This window comes from Vulpes vulpes, chromosome 4 (genome assembly GCF_048418805.1).
Source record: "Vulpes vulpes isolate BD-2025 chromosome 4, VulVul3, whole genome shotgun sequence".
NCBI lineage: Eukaryota > Metazoa > Chordata > Mammalia > Carnivora > Canidae > Vulpes > Vulpes vulpes.
Window position 1 is genome coordinate 52,762,670 of NC_132783.1, and position 24,126 is coordinate 52,786,795.

Below are 24,126 nucleotides of genomic sequence, written 5' to 3' on the forward strand. Positions count from 1 at the left end.
GCACCTGCATTCCTGGCAGACAGACTAGGTATAGAAATCTGGTCTGACTGCTAACCTTGCCCATCATTGGAAGCCTCTCAGGGGCCCAATCAGGAGAGCATTTTGCTGTTTGGTATATTTATACCTGTGGCAGACAGAGTGAGTGCAGACAGCTAGTCCAACTGCTGATATGCCCCACCTAAAAGCTGGGGCATCCTCAGACAGATTCCTCAACAGCACAAGGACCAAGTCTTGAATGGTACATCCACAGTAGGCAAAGTGGGTCATTGCAGCTGACAGGACTGAAGACAAATAGCTTCAGTCTGTAGCTCAACCCCAACAGTAGGGTACACACATCCCACAGAGGAGACACCTTTGAAATGCCTGGTTCTGGTGGGCAGGGGACATTGTGCCACAGGACTTCTTCATAAGGCCACTATTTTTCAAGACTGAGAGACATAGCTGCCATCCTAATACACTGAAACAAACACAGAATGAGACAAAATGAGGAAACAGAAGAATATATCCCAAATGAAATAATGGACAAATACACAGCAAAAAAAAAAAGCTAAATGAAATAGAGATAAACAATATGCCTAATAGAGATAAAGTAATAGTCATAAAGATACCCATTGCACTTTAAAAAATAGTGGATAATCTCAGTGAGACTTTTAGCAAAAAGATAGAAAGTATAAAAAAAGAACAAGTCAGAGATGGAGAACTCAGTAACTGAAATTAAAACAAAACAAAACAAAACATACATATACTAGAAGGAATCAATAGCAATTTAGAAGATGCAGAAGAATGAGTCAATGATCTGGAAAATAGGCTAAGGGAAAGAAACCAAGCTAAACAGCAAAAAGGAAAATAAAAAATAAGAATAGATTGTGGGGCACCTCGTAGCTCGGTCAGTTAAGTGGCCAACTCTTGATTTTGGCTCAGGTCATGCTCTCAGGGTTGTGAGATCAAGCCTATACTGTAAGGCTCAGCACTGGGTATGGAGCTTGCTTAAGATTCTCTCCCTCTACTCCCCCCATCTCAAAAAAAAAAAAAAAAAAAAAAGAATAGGTTGAGGAAATGTAGCGATTTCAAGTATAATAACATTTGCATTATAGAAATAGCAGAAGGAGAATAGAAAAGGAGGCAAAACACTTTTTGAAGAAATAATAGCTGAAAACTCTCCTAATCTGGGGACAGAGACATTCAGATCCAGGGAATACAGAGAACAACTAACAAGATTAACCAAGGAGATCTCCACCAAGACAACATATCAAAATGGCAAGAAAATGTTATAAACAGAGAATTTTAAAAGCAGCAAGAGAATAGAAAATGGTTACATACAAGGGGAAAAGTAAACATGGGGCACCTGTTTGGCACAGTCGGTTAAGTGTCAGACTCTTGGTTTTGACTCAGGTAGTAACTCAGGATTGTGAGACTGAGCCCTGCATCTGGCTCTGTGTTTATGTGGAGTCTGCTTGTCCCCCTCCTTCTGCTTCTCTCCCTACTTTCCCCACTCAAATAAATAAATAAAACCTTTTTTTTAATAAAAAAAAAAAAAAAAGAGCAGGGAACCACTAAAGCTATCAGCTGATTTTTCAGCAGAAACTTTGTAAGCCAGAAAAGAGTGGCATGATATATTATAAGCGCTGAAAGAAAGAAACCTACAACTAAGGATATATACTCTATCCAGCAAAGTCATCATTCAGAACAGAAGGAGGGATAAGGAGTTTCCTGGACAAAAAAAGTTAAAGGAGTTAATCACTACTAAACCAGGCTTCTAAGAAACACTAAATGGAATTCTTTGAATGGAAAGAAAAAGCCATAACTAAAGTAAGAAAGGTATGAAAGAAAAACATTGACAGGCAAATGCTAACATGTAAGGGCACATGGGTGGCTCGTTTGGTTAAGCATGTGCCTTCAGCTTAGGTCATGATCTCAGGGTCCTGGGATCAAGCCCTGCGTTCATCGGTCTCCCAGGCTCAGCAGGAGGCTGCTTCTCCATCTCTTTCTGCCCCATGCTCTCTCTCACTCATTCCCTCTCTCTCTCTCTCTCTCTCTCTCTCAAATAAATAAATAAAAATTTTTAAATAAAAAACAAACATAATAAAGATAGTAGATTATTTGTAAAACCTGAATGGAGATTAAAATGCAAAAACAGTTAAGCCAATTATATCTACAAAAGTCAGTCAAGGGATTTATAAGTAAAAGGATATAAAATATGACATCATATACATAGAAAGGGGGAGGTGTTGTAAACATTTAGTGCTTTTAGAATGTGTTCAAGCTTAACTGACCATCAACTTAATATAAACTGCTATACACATAAGATGTTATATATGAACCTAATGGTAATCACAAATCTTCAACTTATAATAAGCATGCACAAGAGAAGAAAGGAATCCAGGCATAACACTAAAGAAAGCCAATCAAACCAAAAGCGAAGAGAGGAAGGGAAGAAGAAACAGAGAAGAATGACAAAAAAAAAGCAAAAACAAAAACAAAAGCCATAAAACAAGTTACAAAATGGCAGGAAGTACATACCTCTCAATAATTACTTTAAATGTAAATGGTCTAAATGCTCCAATGAAAAGACACAGGGTGATTGAACAGATAGAAAATAAGACCCATCTATATGCTATCTACAAGATACTTACTTCAGACCTAAAGATACATGCAGATTGAAGAAACAGAAAGACATTTACCATGGAAATGGAAACTAAAAATCTGGGGTATTAATATTTATCAGACAAAATAGACTTTATTTTTTTAAAGATTTTATTTATTTATTCATGAAAGACTCAGAGAGAGAGAGAGAGAGAGAGAGGCACAGGCAGAGGGAGAAGCAGGCTCCTCACAGGGAGCCTCATGTGGGACTCAATCCTGGGTCTCCAGGATCATGCCCAGGCTGAAGGTGGCGCTAAACCGCTGAGCCACCCGGGCTGCCCACAAAATAGACTTTAAAACAAAGACTGTAGCAAGAGACAAAGAAGGGCACAACATAATGATACAGGGAACAGGATAAAGCAATTATAAATATATATGTGCTCAATATGGGAATGCCTACTTACATAAAGCAACTATTAATAGACATAAAAGGAGGGATTAACAGTAATACAGTAAGAGTAGGGGACTTTTAACGCTTCGCTTACACAATGGATAGATCATCCAGACAGAAAGTCAACAAGGAAACAGTGGTTTTGAACAACAGATTAGGCAAGATGGATCTAATGTATACATGCATACATATATGTATATATAAATGTGTATAGGGGCACCCAGGTGGCTTGGTCAGTTGAGCATCTGCCTTTAGCTCAGGTCATGGTCCTGAGGTCCTGGGATCAAGCCCCAAGACAGGCTCTCTGCTCAGTAGGAAGTTTGCTTCTCTCTCTCCTTCTCCCTCTATGTGTTTTCTCTCTAAAATAAATAAATAAAAATCTTTAAAAAATATCCATCTAAAAATAGAAGGAGGAGGAAGGGGAGGCAGAGTGGGGGACAAGGGAGAAGGAACACTTCCAAATTCATTCTATGAGGCCAGCATTACTCTGATACCAAAACCAGACAAAGACACTGCAAAAAAGAAAACTACAGGCCAATATATCTGATGAACATAGATGTAGAATCCTCAATACATTATTAGCAAATGGAATTTGACAATACATTAGAAAAATCATTCAACACAATGAATTGGGATTTATTGAGGTATGCAGGTGTGGTTCAGTATTTGCATATCAATCAATATAATACATCATATTAACTAGAGAAAGGATAAGAACCATATGATCCTTTCAATCAATGCCAAAAAACATTGACAAAATACAACATCCATTCATGATAAAAAAAAAAACTCTCAACAAAATTATGTTTTCAGGGAACATACTTCAACATAATAAAGGCTATATACGGAAAATCTCTCAGCTAACATCATGCTCAATGGTAAAAAACTGATAGCTTTTCCCCTAAGATCAAGAACAGGACAAGAATGCCCACTCACCACTTCTATTCAGCATGGTACTGGAAGTTCTAGCTGCAGCAATCAGACAAGAAAAATAAAAAACATACAAATTGATAAGGAAGAATAAAACTTTCACTGTTTGCAGATGACATGATACTACATATAGAAAACCCTGAAGACTCCAGCAAAAAACTACTAGAACTGATAAATGAATTCCATAAGGTTGCAGGATACAAAATTATGTACAGAAATCTGTTGCATTTCCTTTTTTTTTTTTTTTAAGATTTTATTTATTTATTCATGAGAGACACAGAGAGAGAGAGAAGGCAGAGACACGGGCAGAGGGAGAAGCAGGCCCCATGCCGGGAGCCTGATGTGGGACTCAATCCCGGGTCTCCAGGATCACACCCTGGGCCGAAGGAGGCGCTAAATTGCTGAGCCACCTGGGCTGCCCATCTGTTGCATTTCTATACACAGATAACAAAGTAGCAGAAAGAGAAATTAAGAAAACAGTCCCATTTACAGTTGCACTAAGAAAAATTAGATACCTAGGAATAACCTTAATTAAGGAGATGAAAGACCTGAACTCTGAAAACTGTAAAACTTTGATGAAAGATATTCATGATGACATAAATACATGGAAAAATATTCATTCTCATAGAAGAATTAGTATTGTTAAAATGTGCATGCAACCTAAAGCTCTATACAGATTTAGTGCAATCCTTATCAAAATGCCAATGGCATTTTTCACAGAAATAAACAGTTTTTAAATTGATATGGAACCACAAAATATCCCAAGAATAAAGCTAAAGGTATCACAATCCTAGATTTCATGATATATTACAAAGCTATAGTAATCAAAACAGTATGGTACTGGCACAAAAACAGTCACGTGGATAAATCAAAGAGAATAGAGAACCCAGAAATAAGCCCATGCTTATATGGTCAATCAATCTCCAACAAAGGATGCAAGAATTTACAATGGGGAAAAGACAGTCTCTTCAATAAATGGTGTTGGGAAAACTGGATAGTTACATGCAAAAGAATGAAACTAGACCACTTTCATATATCATGCACAAAAATAAACTCACAATGAATTAAAAACCTAAATGTGAGACCTGAAACCATAAAACTTCTAAAAGAAAACATAGGCAGTAATTTCCTTGGCATCAGCTGTAGAAACATTTAGATATGTCCCCTTAGGCAACAGACACAAAAACAAAACAAAACAAAAAACTATTGAGACTATACCAAAATAAACTTTTTGCACCATCAACAAAACAAAAAGGCAAGCTACTGAATGAGGAAGATATTTGCAAATGATATATACAATAGGAATTAATTTCCAAAATATATAAAGAACTTGTACAATATATTTTTTTAAAAAAGGTGCAATTTTAAAAATCAGAGTACCTGAGTAGACATCTTCCAAAGAAGACACACAGATGGCTAACAGACACATGAAAAGATGCTCAACATCACTGAGCATCAGGGAAATGCAAATCAAAACCATAATGAGGTGTTTATTACCTGTGTATACACATACACATACACACACACACACACGCACAGTGGAGTATTACCCATAAAAAGAATAAAATGTTGCCATTTGCAGCAATACTGCTAAGACCTAGAGAATATAATGCTAAGTTAAATAAGTCAGACAGGGAATGACAAATACCATATGATTTCACTCATATGTGGAATCTAAGAAATAAAAGAAATGAACAAAGGACAGACTCTGAAATTCAGAGAACAGGTGGTTGCCAGAGGAAAAGTAGGTAGGGGAATGAACTCAAGTGGATTAAAACTAAAAACTTCCAGTTATAAAATAAGTAAGTCACAGAGATGAAATGTACAGTATAGGGCATATAGTCAATAAGATAATAACATTGTTTGGTGACAGATGGTGATTACATTCATTGTGGTAAGCACTGAGTAATGTATAGAATTGTTGAATCATTATGTTGCACACCTGAAACTAATATAACACTATATGTTAATTGTACTTCAATTTTAAAAATCTAGAATCTAGAGAAGTTAAGATTTGAACTCAAGTCTTGTTATACTACAGACCTCATGTCTAACCACTATATAGGAGAGCCTATATTTTTGTCTTGTGGTAAGAGGTAAAACACTATGGAAACAGTATTTTTATTCCACATTTAGAAGTAAGTTATTTTGGGAAGTTTTTACATTTGATTTCATTTATATATAACCTGGACTTTGTTTGTAAGAAGGGAATTGGGCAGGAGAAGATGATCTATAAACTTCTTGGTCCAGCTAATTTAAGAATGAACATTAATTTGACTTTTCACGTGGGAAGCTATTTCTTTGTCTCTCTGCCTACCTGTCAGTCACTTTCATGATGAAGATAGGAGATCTTACACAAGGCATATTTTTAAACATAAGCTATAGTGGCTGAGAGACTATTTGATCTTTTTGAGTAACTCCATTTTAGGCTTACATTGCCTCTCTGCTTTTTCAATTTTCAGTGAACTTTAATGGAATAAATGCAAAGCAACAAAGGGTATTTAATGAAGGATATTAGTAAAGAAATGAATTCAAGTTGACTTTTATGGTATCTTATTTCTAAGGGGGGAGATCTAAAAAATTTGTGCATCATGTATTTGATTTTTCTTCCTCTCTGTCTTCCTTTCTCTCTCTCTCTCTCCTATTGAAACTATATATGCATATAGTTTAAATTTTGAAATTTTAGAAAATAATTTCTTTGCCATCATTTAAAAATAAATTATAAAATACATATGCTTTTACATTATAAATGGTTATATAAACTAACTTACAAAAAAGTGAAAACATAACTACCCAATAAAAAGTGCTTTAATATTTTTTTGGATTTTCTTCAATCTTTTTAACTTTGTATCTGAATAATACATTGGTTATGTCCATAATATATGCAACTTTGTCTTCTAAAAGGTTCTCATTTTATTATATAATTCTTATGCCATAGTTAATACATATCTTCATAATAATCTATTGAGTAGATGAATTATAATTTTTTCTAAACTTTTTTATCTTCTGTTGAACATTTAGGTTAACATTTTATGTGTGTGTGTGTGAAAAATGCTGTCATTGATCCTATGAAAACATCTTAGGACTACTTGCTGAGTAGTGAATTACTTGGGTAAAAATTTTGTACATTTTTAGGGTTAACAACACATACTACTATAATATTTCTGCAAAGGTATTGTATAGTTTAGAATGCCAGCAGTAATATTAAGGAGTACCCATTTTTACAAAATTATTACCAGTATTTTATGTATATAAGATGTTTTTCAAAGTGTGCTTAATTTTCTAAAAGTAAAAATTAGTACCTCATCATATTCCTTTTGTGCTTCCCATTTAGAGTGAAGAAGGAGGCCCACAGGAAGGAATTCTGGAAGATATGCCTGTTGATCCTGACAATGAGGCATATGAAATGCCTTCTGAGGTAAAATTTTGTATCCTACAACTCTGAAAATAAACTTCAGGAATTCAAGTTGGGTCTTTCTATTAAGCAGTACCAAAAATCTATCACCATCAGATTTTCCTTCCATTAGTCCTTAGTGAAAGTGATTTATTCTCTTGAGGGACAAATTGGCCAAATCCAAAATATGTATTGTGCAGACAACTTGAAAGCTAAAAGTGGTTTTTACATTTGTAAAGAGTTGTTTAAACAGAGATACTATGTGGTTCACACAACCAAATACATGTACTTGCTTACCCTTTACAGAAAGCGTTTGCTGATCCCTGAATTAGAAAATTATTCTGTTAAAAACCTTACTTTCTAAAATAAATCTCAAAATGGAAAGTTGGGGAAATCAACTGAATGCCTAAAGAAAATTATTATTTGCTACACATTTCCAGCAAACTATTTTCATAGTAAAATAAGTTACCCACAAAACTTAGAGAGTAGAAATATGATAAATGCATGGTTTGCAGCAACTGATGTACTTCAATCTAGAATTTTGATGGTTAATTTGAATTTGAAAATAAGTTTAATAGGAAATGTATCATAAGGAAAATTAAAAAAAAATTTTAGAAGAATGAAGCTGACTCAAGAAGAAATAGAAAATCTGAAAAGTTCTATAACAAAGTAAAAAGACTGGATTATTGTTTAAAAAAAACATACCCACAAAGAAAATCCCAGGACCAGACAGATTCACTGATGAATTCTACCAAACATTTAAGGGATAATAACTATTAATTACAATTAATACCAATTAATTTCTCTTCTCCCCAAAAAGAGGAAAGATTACTCTCCAATTAATTGCATGAGGACTGCATTATCCTAATACCAGCACAAGACATCACAAGCAAAGAAGATATATTATTCATTGAAAATTCTGTTAAAATGTTTTGTAGTTAGATTATATATTATTCTTCATGGCATCAGTAAAAGGCATATTGATAATCTCATTTACACAAATGAAATTAAATTGTTTCTTTACTTAATTAGATTTTATCAAAATTTTTGCATCTTTTTATGCATAGCACAATACTAAATACTGGAGAAAATACAAGATTAGTTGATAGTACCAGGACATAAGGCATTTACATTCTAATAGGCTTGATGAAAACAAATACAAATTTAAATCTCTGTTTATTCATGTTGATTCCTTTAAATATTGTTGACTATCTTCTATGTATTAGGCATCACAGAGGCAAAAATATTCAAGATACATAAAAAAGTATAATAATTTACAGGATCTGGTTATAGTGATCAAGAGTTTTATAGAAGAGTTGGTGTTGATCTGTGTGGGAGGGGAGGGGAGATGTGGTAGGCCAAAATGAAAGGAAGACATTCTAGCACTAGGTAATATCAGAAGCAAGGCATGCATGTCTGAACATTCATAAGGATATGTCTGAGGAACAGTGAGTAAATAGGATTTGAGGTTAGGGAACAGAGAGAATAGTGACAGATTAAGGCTGCAGAGAGGGTCAAAGGCAAGTTGTAGAATACTAGAACTTTCCCATTTAAGTTTGTACTATATTCAGAAAGCAAGTTGAATTGAGGAAGGTACATTTGTTCATTTTAAAGCAGGATCCTAATAAATAAATAAATAAATAAATAAATAAATAAATAAATAAAGCAGGATTCTAATTAAGAGCTGTTCTTTAGGAGGACTAATCTGAGCACTTTAGGTAACACCATTAATATCTTTATTGTGGATGTTATCCATATATTGTATGGGGAGAGGGGGTTTAGAATGGAAGTAATAATTGAAGCCATGGATGAAGAGATTTTCATTGAGAGAGCAAAAGGAGAGAAAACATCACTTGCCTTCAATATCTTTCTCCTTTTAAGAATTAGGGCATCTTAGCCCTGGAAGAGGCTTTTTAGGGTACTTAATTTGACTCTCACAAAGTACAGTTGAGGAAACTGGGAGCAAGATAGAGCAACTAACTTGTCCTACAGTACTAGAATATGTGATTGTTAAATGGCATGTGAAAGTAAAATTCAGATATCCGAACTCTGAGCAGGATAATTCACTTTTATATTTGACAGGAAGACAAAACACAGAATTATATTGTATATAACTGAACAGTTACAAAACTATTATGACTATAACCTTCATTCAAGGTGGTGAGCCATGTCTTATCTCATTCACCCTAAGTCCTTCATTACTGATGACTAAAACTAATAATAGTTTTCTTTCTGATTTTCTTTATATTAGGAAGGGTATCAAGACTATGAACCCGAAGCCTAAGAAATACTTTTGCTCCCAGTTTCTTGAGACCTACTGACAGATGTTCCATCCTGTACAAGTACTCAGTTCCAAAATGCCCAGTCATAACATTTTCTCAAAATTTTTACAGTGTATTTTAAACTCTTCCATCAGCAGTGATTGAAGTAATCTGTACCAGCCCCTACTCAGCATTTCAGTGCTTCCCTCTCACTGAAGTGATTATATGGTAGCAGGGTCCTCCCTTGTGTGCTGTGTGGATATTGTGGCTTCAAATCTAAAATGTTAAATTAAAGCACCTAAGTGACTACCACTTATTTCTAAATCTTCACTATTTTTTTGTTGCTGTTATTGAGAAGTTGTGATTTATTATCATATATTATAAGATTTCTAGGTGTCTTTTAATGATTATTTCTGTTTAAAAAATAATGATGTGTTGTGAAATTTGTTAATATATACAATACTTAGAAACATGTTAGCATGAAACTATGCACCTATAAATATTAACTATGAAATTTTACTGTTTTGTGATGTGTTTTATTAACTTGTGTTTATATATAAATGCTGAAAATTAAAATGTTATCTCATTACAAAAATCTTATTTTTAATCCCATCTCACTTTAATAATAAAATAATGCTTATAACAATATGAACTGAGAACTGACACATTTAACTTAAAGCTCTTGACAGCCATTTGAAGGAGAAGGAATTTTAGAAGAATTAAGCAGACAAGATGGAACATTAACCCTTTACTCTGGAAATTCACTGAAGCAACACTACCCAAAGTATCCTGACATGCAGTGGTGTCTTAAGAGGTTATGTGGGAAAAAAAATGGGTTCCATGGAATAGTGAGTTTAAGAAATGATTTTGACTATGTCTGCTTCAAATATTAATAAAACATATTAGCACATTAAGGCTTTGAGAGAATCTGACTAACTTTGTTTAACCCAGCATTTTATTTTTATTATTTTTTAAATCAACCCCCCCCCCCATCCACCACCTTGGGAAATGCCTTTAAACATTTCTAAGAACTACCAAACCATTATCTTAAGAAATTTCAATTTAAATGGATAAATTCCTAGAAATTTTGAAAAAAAAAATTACTAGCATTAGTAATTAATTACTAATTAATTAGTAATTTAGTAGTCAAAAAACTCCATCAAACAAGAGTCCAGGACCAGATAACTTAACAGGGGAATTCTACCTAATATTTAAAGAAAAACTAATAACTGTTCTTCTCAAACTATTCTCAAACAATTAGTAATTTAGTAGTCAAAAAACTCCATCAAACAAGAGTCCAGGACCAGATAACTTAACAGGGGAATTCTACCTAATATTTAAAGAAAAACTAATAACTGTTCTTCTCAAACTATTCCAAAAAATAGAAGAGGAAGGAAAGCTTTTAAGTTCATTCTGTGAATCCAGCATTATCCTGATACCAAATCCAAACAAACACACTGCAAAAAAAGAAAACTATGGGCCAATATCTCTGATGAACATAGATGTAAAATACTCAACACGATATTAGAAAACAGAATTTGACAGTACAATACAAAAATCATTCACCACAATAAATTGGGATTTATTCCAGGAATGCAAGGGTAGTTGAGTATTTGCAAATCAATCAGTGTGATACATTAATAAGAGATGGGATAATAGGATAACCATATGATCATCTCAATAGATTGAGAAAAAGCTTTTGATAAAATAACGCTAAAAACCCTCTGCAAAGTAGGTCTAGAGGGAACATATTTCAACATAATAAAGGCTATATATGGAAAATCTCTCAGCTAACATCATGCTCAATGGTGAAAAATTGAGCGCTTTTCCCCTAAGATCAAGAACAAGACAAGAATGCCCACTCACCACTTCTATTCAGCATGGTACTGGAAGTTCTAGCTGCAGCAATCAGACAAGAAAAATAAAAGGCATACAAATTGATAAGGAAGAAGTAAAACTCTCACTATTTGCAGATGACATGATACTACATATAGAAAACCCTAAAGACTCCAGCAAAAAACGACTAGAACTGATAAATGAATTCAGTAAAGTTGCAGGATACAAAATTATGTAGAGAAATCCGTTGCATTTCTATACACTAATAACAAAGTAGCAGAAAGAGAAATTAAGAAAACAATCTCATTTATAAATGTACCAAAAAAACAAAATAGACATAAATTTAACTGAAGAGATGAAAGACTGTACTCTGAAAACTTTGTCACTGAGGAAAGAAATTAAATACTACACAAATAAATGGAAAGATATATTGTGCTCATAAATTGAAAGAATTAATTTTATTAAAATATCCGTACTACCCAAGACCCTCTATAGATTCAATACAATTCCCCTCAAAACGCTAGTGGCATTTTTCACAGAACTAAAACAAAGGATCCTAAAGTGTTCACAGATCACTATGACTCCAAATAACCAAAGCAATCTTGAGAAATAAGAACAAAGTGAAAGAATAATGCTCCCTGATTTCAAACTATATTACAAAACTATAGTAATAACAGCAGTATCATAGAGCACAAAAACAGACAAATAGAATAGACTGCCCAGAAATAAACCCATGATTATATAGTCAATTAACCTATGAGAGAAGAGGCAAGAATATACAATGAGGAAAAAACTGTCTCTTTAACAAATAGTGTTGAGAACTGGACCACTATCTTATACAAAAAGAAATTCAAAATGTACTAAAGACTAGAATGTAAGACCTCAAACCATAAAACTTCTAGAAGTAAACATAGGCAGTAATTTCTTTAACACTAGTCTTAGCGATATATTTTTAGACCACTTTCCTCAGGCAAGTACAATAAAAGCAAAAATAAACTATTGAGAGTTTTCCACCATGAAGGAAACTATCAACAAAATGAAAAGCAACCTAGTGAATGGGAGAAGATATTTGCAAATGATATATTTGATAAGGGGCTAATATCCAAAATATATAAATAACTTATGCAAAGCAAAAACAAACAAAAAAACAGTGCAATCAAAAAATAGGCAGAGGACTTGAACAGACATTTTCCAAAGACGACAGATGGCCAACAGACACATGAAAAGATGCTCAACATCACTAATCATCAGGGAGATACAAATCAAAACCACAATGAGATATTAACTGAAACCTGTCAGAATGGCTAGAATCAAAAAGACAAGAAATAAAAGTGTTGGTAAAGATGTGAAGAAAAAGGAGCGCTTGTGCACTGTTGATGGGGATGATAATTAGTTCAGCCAGTCTGGAAAACAGTGTGAAGTTTCCTCAAAAAACTAAAAATAGAAATACCATATGATTTACCTACTACTGTGTATTTACCCAAAGGAAAAAAAAAGCCCACCAATTCAAAAAGATGTATGCACCTCTATGTTTATTCCAGTATTATTTACAATAGCCAAGATATGGAAGCATTCCAAGAATCCTCTGATAGATGAACTGATAAAGAAAGTGTGGTATAATAGAGTATTACTTATAATAGAGTTATAAAAAAGGATGAGATTTTGCCATTTGTGTCAACATGGATGGACCCAGAGGGTATTATGCTAAGTGAAACAGGTAAGAGAAAGACAAATACCAACTGGTTTTACTTATATGCAGAATCTAAAAACAAGTAAATGAAGAAACAACAACAAAAATACGTACTCTTAAATAGAGAGAACAAGACAGTATCTGCCAGAGGGGAGTTAGGTAGGGGAATGAGTGAAATAGATAAAAGAGATTATGAGGTACAAATTTGGAGCTATAAAATAAATAAGTCATAGAGATGAAAAGTACAACATGGGGAATACAATTAATGGAAAAAAAATGTTGATTCTCTAGATTTACAAAAATCTCACGAATTCTTTTAAATTCTGCTGACTATGAATCTCAGGATACTTTTTTAGGAATAGTTTTTCTATTTGGAAAGATTCACTAAGTCTCTATGGTTTCTGACAGTAAATTTGACTATGAAGGCCCTCTATAAATTAATTGAAAAATTGTTTGGTTTATCTTTTTAATTTTTCAGGAGAAAAATAGCAGTTACTTTTAAAAATCACCAGTAGAAAGTGTAATTTTGAGAAGATTCAGAGGTGCTAGGCAGTTTGTATGTAATTATGAGTAATTTGATGTATATCGGGCATTGGCAAGGAAAGAAAAAGGAATGACTGCAATGACTATAAGCATGGTCACCATAGAAACTTCCTTTTTTGTCTAGCTGGAAAGGGACCATTGTGAGTGTTAAACTGTCTGTGTAGTCTTAAACTGGAAAGAAGTGTTAAGTTTCTTGTTTTATTTAGGTATATTAATGAGTATTCCTAATCAGGAAAACAACTTGGAAAAATAAAATATCTTTGTTCAAAAGTATTCTCATACTAATACACACGAGGGTGGTTATCTTGTGCCAAACACTTAAATAAAAAGTTGGATAAGGCACACAAGCCTTTTCAGGAAGGCTTCTCTCATATCCACTGCTGAGGCATCCACCTGACAGGTAGCCTAAGGGTTAGTCTGTCTCTAGGTTTACTTTGAAGATATCATTCCCTGAAGTTTGAGTTATTCAGCCTCATATGACTCCATGGGGTCTTTAACAAAACAAGTCAGGGTGGGCTTTGGCACCCAAATGGCAACTAAACAATCTAATATGTGGTTTGGCCTTAGAAGTTGGATTTTCAAGATCTCTCCCCTAATGTGAGATGCAAGATATGTTTATTCATCTTTCTGGCTCATGCAGTAGGCCACACGCACGCACACACACACACACACACACCCCTCAAGGACAACCATTAATTCTCAAAGATAGTGCTTTCTACATCCATACTGAGGAAGAAAAACACATTTTTCCAATAGCAAACTCAACAGACTCCTCTTCCATTGTACTGACAGTACTCTGTTTTTATCTTGGATGAGTCATCTCACGTTATTCTGTCTTAGGCAGGAATGCATCAGGGATGGCATTTATTTCCCTGTGAGCTTTGTCCCGGCATTGGAAGATAAAATATATTTTTTATTACTGTGTCAAATATAGATATGTGATTTATCAATACTAGCTCATTTAATTCTCCAAACAACTCTAAGAAGTTCCATTATTATTCTCATTTTGTACTTAAGCAAACTAATGTTCCTGTGGACTAGGTAACATTCTCATACTCATATGGTTAGTAAGTGGCAGAGCCAGGAGTCCAATTAATATAAGGCCAGAGTCTGTTTTTCTCTAGCCTCCATTGTCTCTCAGAGTGAGGACATACAGCTATGTAAGAGAACCCTGCAGAAGTTTAGAGAATGGAATAGATATTCTACCTGCAATTATTAGAATATTTCTATTTTTCTTCAGATTTCTATGTCTAGAATAAGTGATACTCATATAAATGGAGACATATTTCTAATTCTAGGAGAAATTAGCCAAACCCAATTCCCCTGACTGACATTACCTTATAATTAAACTATGAAATAGACAATAGAACTAAGTTATTTATTTTTAGTGGGAAATAAAAATGTTAATATAATAAAAGCGGTCTACGGTAAAAAAAAATTTTAAAAAAGCAGTCTATGGTAAACCAAACTTTGTCATTTTTTTCTGTTGAATCATGGGTACTTGCCTTCTGTCAAATGGCATATATATGTACATATATACTTACACACATACAAAGTATATATATATATATATATATATATAAATATATATCATTTAACTAGGATTTTCAATTATATATGCTTAGTAATATAATGCCTGAATTTACAAATGAATAAACCAGAAAGGGCAAGAATTAAGAATCTGTATTTTTAAATAATGTTAACACAATATTTTATAATAAACTTTTATTTTCTAGGTGTATTTTTTGATACTGTAATGCTGCATTTTATTATTCAAATAGGCATACATTTAAAGAGACCAAAAGCAATAGAATAGATGTAATACAAACTATTTCAAAATACGATATTGGTTCTGATGTTTCTTGTATAATTATCTAAGATTTCCTTTAATTTTCTTTGTTGCTAGAACACTATCTTTGATTATTTTAATAACATAGATGGTATATTGGAAATCGTTTTTAAAAAATGTTTCTTCAGAAGCTTGAGCCTTTAATGAGCTTTGCTGATACAATATACTTCTAAAGTCAGGTAGGATTGCATAAAGGATTTCCAAAGTTGTTCTGCCACTATAAGTTACTATGCTGGGGTAGCTTCTCTTATGAACCTTATGAAAATGTATCCTCAATTTCCCTTAAAGGTCAATGACCAGAAATTTCCACTGTTTCTATGACAACACAGCAAGATATGGTGCCTTGGAAATGTGCTGCATTTTAATTAGGTTCCTCTAGGGCTTCCTAACTGCCTTTTGTAGGTAAACTAAATACCAGGTTGCCCTATATCTTACAGTGAGATGAAAGCTAACCCATGTCTGCAAATGTCAAAGCTAAGCTTGGCTCCAATAAAGTCAAATCTAAACAAATAATAGTAGCAGGCCTATGTGTTTATCTTAGAAAAGAATACAATACTCTTTATCTAAAATAGTCAAGGATGTTTGCTTAATTAGTCTGGCAGGAGTAGTCGTAAAAATACTGGATTTAAAACTAGACTATGTAGGCTGACTCAGTCATGTCACTTCTTACCTTTTTAAATTTAAGCAAGTTACTTAATCTCTCAGTACCTCTATTGTCTTGTCGGCTAAAATATAGATAATAATAATAGTGCCTCATAGCATTGTCATATGGATTAAATAAGTTAATATAAGTGGAATACTTAGGACTATGCCTAGCCTATAGTAAGTGATCAATGAATCAGTGATGCTATTAGTAAGTAGTACTAGTACTGGTAGCAGTGGTAATAGTAGTAGAGTACACTGTATTTTTAAAGTCCAATAAGAAATATTTAAAATGTTCAGATATATTCACTTGTATCTTCTCTTACTAAAAATATTAATAGCCAAAGCAAGCTCAAGAAAGAGAACAAAACTGGAGATATCACAGTTTTCAAACTATATTATAAAGCTATAGTAAGCAAACCAGTATGATATTTCCTTAAAACAACATAGATTAAGGGAACAGAATAGAGAGCCCAGAAATAAGCCCATGCTTATATGGTCAACTAATTTGCAATAAAGGAGCCAAGAATATGAAATGGGGAAAGGGCAGTACCTTCAAAAAATGGCATTAGGAAAACTGGACAAGCAAATAAAATGAACCACTACCTTACACTACATATAAAAATGAACTCAAAATGGACTTACACACGAGAATTGAAACCATAAAACTTTTAAAAGGAAACGTACGTGGTAATCCCTTTGACATCAGTCTTATCAATTATTTTTTGGATCTTACACCAAAAGCAAAGGCAACATATGCAAAAATAAACAAGTGGGACTGCACAAAATTAAAGTTTTTGCGCAGCAAAGAAAACCACTAACAAAATGAAAAGGAAACCTAATGAATGAGAGAAAATATTTGCAAATATTTTATCTGATAAATGGTTAATATCCAAAATCTATAAAGAACTCACACAACTCAAAAACAAACAAGAAAATCCAGTGTGCTTTAAAACCAGGCCCAGGTTCTGAGTGCACAGTTTTCCAAAGAAGATAAACAGATGGCCAAAAAGTACCAGAAAAGGTGTTCAACATCACTAATCATCAGGGAAATCAATCACAATGAGATATCACCTCACACCTGTTACAATGGCTATTTTCAGAAATATAAGAGATAACGAACATTGAAAAAGATACAGAGAAAAGAAAATCTGTGTAGTATTGGTGGGGCACTATGGAAAACAATGTGAAGTTTCCTTTAAAAATTAAAAATAGAACTACCATATGATCCAGCAATTATGCATCTAGATATTTATCTGACGGAAATAAAAACACCATCTTGAAAAGACACATGCATCCCATGTTCATTGCAGCATTATTTACAACAGCCAAGTATTGAAGCAACCCAAATGTCCATCAATGGATAAATGATTAAAGAAAATGTGATGTGATATGTCTATATAATGGAATATTATTCAGTCATTAAAAAAAAAACAAGGAAATCTTGCCATTTGAGACAACTTAGATGGAACTTGAGGGCATTATATGCTAAGTGAAATAACTCAGATGAAGATAAATAGGGTATTATTCCACTTACATATAGAATCTAAAATAACAGTGGAATTTATTGATATAGAAAATAGATGGGTGGTTGCTAGAGGTGAACAGAGAAGGAGGGTATAAAAGGGAGTAAAAAAATACAAACTTACATTTATAAAATGAATAAATCATGGGAATGTAATGCATAGCATAGTGATTATAGTTAATAATATTGTATATTTGAAAGTTTTCATCATAAGAAAAAATCTGTAACTGTGTATGGTAATGGATGTTAACTAGACTGATCATTTTGCAATATATGCAAGTATTAAATCATGTCATACCCCTGAAACTAACATAATGTTATCTACTATATCTCAAATTTGTGTGTGTTTATATATATATATATGCACACATATGTATATATATCATAGTAATCAAACTATAGAAATGATCCCTGATAGTCTTTATATTGTAGTAATCAAGATTAGGATGATGGTAGAAACACTTCAGAGACTTGAACAGAGGCTATTAACTAATAGCTATGAGAGCATTTTAATGGTTTAATAACCATTAAGGATATTAGTAGACTATCAACTAGCACCAAAATAAATTGAAAAATCATAACTTACTAAGAGGTGAATTTGCACCCAATCCATAAATATTAGCTTTACAGAACACATCTATCTTTAGATTCAGCTATACTCATCAAGCCACATTATCTTCATATCAAAGTGAGATATTTTTGCCATGTATACAATATATTCACTGATTTTGGTTCTGATCACTAGAAAAAAGGAGAAACATATATAAAGTAAAACCCATTGGTCCAAAACAGGTTATTATCAACCACCAGGGGACAAAAAAAGTCACTTGAATCCCCAACCATTTCCCAAATCTTACCCATTCTCTAATATCTTTCCCCCAAACTCCTGCCATTTGGTAGTCTCATTTTTTTGACCCAAAAGCAGGTAGTATTTTACCTGACAACTTCTGCATTACAAGAGAAGCCACAGAAATATCAGAAATTACAATGATTCTAGGAAAAATATTGTTTCTCTTTAGGTCTTCAGTGGGTCCCTGAAAATCATTGCTGCAAAAGACCAAGTCATCTGATAAGATGCTTGCCATGGTTCTGTACTGTCAGGTCATCCTCTGTAGCATGCACCAAACATCAATCAGTAGAACAATGGACACTTGTCTTTTTACCCTCTGGAGTGTGTGACACAGCCTAGGGAACTAAATTAGAGTAGCAGAAAAGTATTATTCAATACTCTATTGCTTAACAAAGATCAACACTTATGGTAGAAATAACCAAAGATTAAATCCAGACAGATGAGCATCTAGACCATATTTGTCATATGAGACCTCTCGCTAATCTCTATGGAAATGGTTAAGGCAAGTCTTGAGAGGCTGCCAAGAATTTGTAATTCAGCAGGATTGACTCCTGCTGTTGAAGATGAAGTGCCACGTTGAATGATGAGAAGTCTGGCAAATCTTCTTGGCAAACTTCCCCAGCAATAAACCATGGGCACCCTTAGTGGCTTGTACCAGGCTTTCAACTAGGCTGTTTGCCTGACCATTATGAGCAAAAGTATAAAGCTGAGATAAAGACCTTTTCTTTAATTTTTAAAACCTCATCTGAACCAGAAGCAAATACGTGATTTAAAGCAATTGTAATTATGCATTGCTAACAACTGATTCTGAGCTCTAGTTATCATAGCAATGTTTAGAGATGAAATACTGTGGATACTTGGTGCCATTCAAGTAGTTTGTCACAACTTGAAATATGTCTAAGAACAGCTCTGCAAATCAATATTAAAGAGTTCGATCTGGCTGTTTTGTTACTGCCCATTGTGAGAACAGACATTTAAATGCTACATTCTGTTGGGTTTTTCACTATCAGACCAAGTTCCAGATCATTAGACATAACATTTAGTCATCATTTTCATGCCAACAATTCCTGGATGCACTAGAAACAGTTTGCTCAAAGCATTTCTTTCTGGAATAAAAAGGATTTTCACATAATAGATACCTTTTCATAGATGATAACTCATTGACAGTTTATAATTGACTTGAATTCCTTAAGCAGTTTCTTTACTGACAAACCTTCCCATCCCTACTCCCACACACACCCATCACCAGTTTAAGATAGACCAATCTATAATCTTGCATATTTAACTGTGGAATACATTCAATATGAAGGTGTTGATGGCTTGATCTTTAACACTTAATATCTGTATAATGTTCCTGACTCTGAATGCACTTATCATTTATATCACATTTATCTCCAAAGATTTCAGACAGGAATTACAATAAAGCAAACAAGGAAATCACCAAGCCAATATCCCATCACACAAAATTGTAAAATAAGGCTAACTTTTTTTAAGATTAATTTGTTTGAGAGAGAGAGAGAGAGAGAATGTGCAGGAGGAGTGTCAGAGGGAGAGAAAATCTCAAGTAGACTCCCCACTGAGCATGGAGACCAATGCAGTGCTCCATCCCATGGCCCTGGGATCATAACCTGAGTCAAAACCAAGAGTCGGACACTCAACTGCCTAAGCCACCGAGGCACTCCTTGAAATTATTTTAAATAAAAAATTATTTAGAGAATGGAGAAATAAGTCTACTGAGACTATGGTGTGGAATAATATATTTAAAACCTACATTGAGATCTAAGTTTCTTGGTAGCAATATCTGAATGAGAAACACAAAGATTATCTAATTTTCAATGTCTATAGGAAGAAGATATTTTGTTGATGGTGATGGTGGTGATTATTATTACTTTGCAGAGGAGTAGAAAAGCCCTTTTAATTTATCCTGCTTTTATATCCAGTAGAAATTTCTCACCACACAACTCCTTTAAAAACAAAACATGTCAAATGGAACCCTTCCAAATCATAACTCCCTATGGTCAAAGACATATTCATAACCAGGATCGTTGCTGAGGAGGAAATAGTGAAAGTCCCAGGCCATCCTAGGGATGGGTAACTGGGCAGCCTATACTGTTTTCCCCTTCAATGCAGGCCCACATTATGGGCAGAACAGACAGGGACAGATGTTTCAGTTTATCATCCCTTCTAGGTTTCTAAAAGCAGTGAGCCAACGTCCCAAGCACTGCCTACTCAGTGACAGAATTAAAAGCATTACTTTTCCTCAAGGAGAAGGTCCTATGAGGTGATCTGTACAAATTGGAAAGGTGTCTTATGACATTCAGGTAGAGCAGACTCATATTTGTAGTACAGGTCACTATTGGGAAGAATGACATTTTGAAATTCATCTACAGGAAGAATGAAATGCTGGGAAGAAGTCTAGAGACAGAGGCAATATGGAGGAAACTATACAACAAATGACAGTGTGCTAGGGGTCTAACAAGAGGCCAGAGCATGCAGGTGAGATACAATGCTAAGAATACAGGAACAACTACTATTTGTCCAAGCAACAAAAGGAAAATCTGACAGCAGGCAGCAGCACTCTCTCCACTCCAAGCCAGGAATTTAGCAGTGCAATTCCAGAGCTTTTGGTACATTGGCAATACCAGCGTCAAGCTACACACCAAAAGACCAGAGTTTTGCTTAGATTAACAATAAGCTCTACTTAAAATGCCTTATCAGTTAGGTAGCCCAAAATGTCAGCCCTGACTCAGAAGCAGTTGGCAAAATAATAAGCAGAGTTCTTACCAGGCTTTTGATACTCAGAGAAATTTAAAAATTTTAAGAAGAATTGGAGTTGATTCTTGTACAAAAGCAAACAATTAATACGTATCTTAGGCTAAGGTAAAGCAGAAATATAAAAAAATGCCATTTTACCAATTATTTGAGCCTCGCAATCTTTAAGGTACAACGCACAGTTTAATTTTTTATTTTGCTTTCTTGCAGGGAAGAATCAAAGCCCCCAACACGTAAATTCCAGGGAGCAGATTAAGTAGCCATGTGCTTTCTGAAAATCCTCAAAGCACACATTTGAAAAAGTTTAATTCCTGGGTGGAATCTTGACTATTTCCTGTTTCCTAATCTAGTTAGCTTCCTTTTTGGTGGATGCCTTCATCTTGTTAAGACCGGAGTTGTGAGTAAGTTTACTGTAGTAAAATTCCCCAAGACAGCAAAGAGAGAACCATTCAAAATACTCTAGATTGCTAAAAGTTACAAAAAATTAGGAGTGAGACCAGGTCAAGATTTTCAATCTCCGTAGCTATGTACATCGGAGTCTATCTGTTACTGCTGACAGCTTTTCCAGAAGATGAATGCCACCTTTCCTCCCAGTGGTAGAGAAGCCCTGCCCCACTGTGACCACAAAGTTACAGATTGGCTGAGGGTCAGAAAATCATCTAATTTTATGACAGTCCAATGCCTTTATGTTATAAAGAAGCAAACACCCAAGATTGCATGGTCTTGCCATTTTGGATAGAATTAAGACAAGCTTCCAACCAATAAAATACTGCAGCAAAAACTATTTTTTTTTATTACTTATTTATGATAGTCATACAGAGAGAGAGAGGCAGAGACATAGGCAGAGGGAGAAGCAGGCTCCATGCACCGGGAGCCTGACGTGGGATTCGATCCCGGGTCTCCAGGATCACGCCCTGGGCCAAAGGCAGGCGCCAAACCGCTGCGCCACCCAGGGATCCCCTGCAGCAAAAACTATTAAAGGTGAATTCTACTCTAATTCATAGCAATGTTCTAATATATAATTTCTAGAAGGAATAAGAAAATATAATACTAAAATCTCATATTTACTGGAAGTATAATAATACTCCCAAGTGGTGATAATCCTTCCATATGACAGATTTAGGATTCACTATTTCTAGCTCCTTTGAGCCACTGTATACACTCCTACCCCCATACCTTCCTTATGGCTTGTGGGGGAAAAATATAATTTTTAAGTAATTGAAGAAAATTATAATAAATTTACATGTAAGCGTACAAGAAAAGAAACAGAATTCCATGTCTAAATTTTAAACACAAAAATAAGAATTTATTATTTAAGAATAACCCATATACTCATACAAATATAATCTTATCAAGTTTTTTATTGAACACTTTTCCGGGCCCTTATTGTACAGTTCTAGGTAGAATCTTGCATACAGTAAATATCTGAATGAATGAATCAGCTATTAGATGTTATTCATAAACATAAAATGTCTTCTTCTGGATATATTAAGATTGAGATAAAAAGAAACCCCTTTGTACATTCACTAAATATGAAAACATGACTAAAACGTGTTATGTCATTCAGGTATACAATTAATATCTTATAAGTATAGCATAGATAACCTTTCAAGTGCCTACCATCAAGTACAATGACATTTACTTTTGAAATGCTATCTCTCTGTCCTTTAAACCATGACCGAGTTGTTTTGATCCTTTAAATAAAGGGACTTTAGGTCACTGAAAAAAAAAAAAGGCGGGTGGCTTATCTTTAGGAAAAGAAAAACTCAGTCATTTCAGGACACCATCAGCTTAAAAGAAGGCAGCACTTTTTTAGGAGTATGTTTGACATTTTCCACATATTTCAAGAAGGTCTTAGTGATCTAAAATTGTAGCAGATGGAATAGCAGCAGGTGTGAACTCAGCAAATATACAAGAGACTAGATTCTAAACTAGGCCAGCCACTTAAGGCCTTTGACAATTGAGGTTAGCAAATTGATAGACTAAAAAAGGTATCAAATAGTGCATGTATGTGTATGTGTATAATACATTAAAAATTATGGAGTTTTCTATGTGACATGTCATGGATCTAGATTCTAGGACAGAGACAATAAGCATGGGAAAACAGAGGCCAGCGATACCAAAGTAAAAAGAACCACCTTATTCCCAGCTATGGTGCAAATTAACTCAGTTACTGTACTTTTAACCCTTGGAATATACTTCTCTAAAGGGAAATTCTTATTTATTTTGACAGCCTTATCCCAAATATCTGTTCTGCCAGCTATTTTGAAAGTGTTTTAAAAAATGAAAACATGCTATTTTAAAATCAGAATCTTTGGGTTCAATTCTTACCTCTATAACATTCTACCTATGTCATCCTAAGAAATATCTTAGTCCCTCTGAAAATAACATGTAAATTGGAAATAATGGAATTTAGATACTTTGTTGTAAAGATTAAATAAACTCTACTATAGTTAAATTACTCTCAATATCTAGTATGTTTTCATTTCCATTTTTTCTTCATTGTTCTAAGAAAAGTCAAAATTATGAGTAAGATGTAAGATAATTAAAATGTTATAAATATTATTCAAATAAATATGCATGCCAAATAAATATATCTGTTTGAATTTAAAATGTAGTCATTCTTTATATTACTGTGGTGAATATTATAAAAAAGAGGGAAAGGCATCTTAAACGATAAGAGCTTAGGGCAAAAGAAATGGAAAGAAAAGTGTTTTAAATAGATTCTGGATTTATCAGTGTTGAAATACCTTCCTGTACATTCTGTTGGACAGAACTGGATAATTTCTAAAAAGCCTTT

At 33.9% G+C, this 24,126-nt stretch overlaps 1 protein-coding gene across 6 annotated transcripts in view; it reads left to right on the forward strand.

The window, feature by feature from the left end:
* The window catches only part of SNCA (synuclein alpha), a 145,033-nt gene extending 134,500 nt beyond the window's left edge, over positions 1–10,533 (forward strand). For all 6 annotated transcript variants that reach the window (XM_025998083.2, XM_025998085.2, XM_025998084.2 and 3 more), the window contains exons 5-6: positions 7,299–7,382; positions 9,610–10,533. In XM_025998083.2, coding sequence (XP_025853868.1) covers positions 7,299–7,382; positions 9,610–9,642 — 117 coding nt within the window. In that variant the 3' untranslated portion in view covers positions 9,643–10,533. The remainder of the gene's footprint in view (positions 1–7,298; positions 7,383–9,609) is intronic.
* The last annotated feature ends 13,593 nt before the right edge of the window (positions 10,534–24,126 follow it).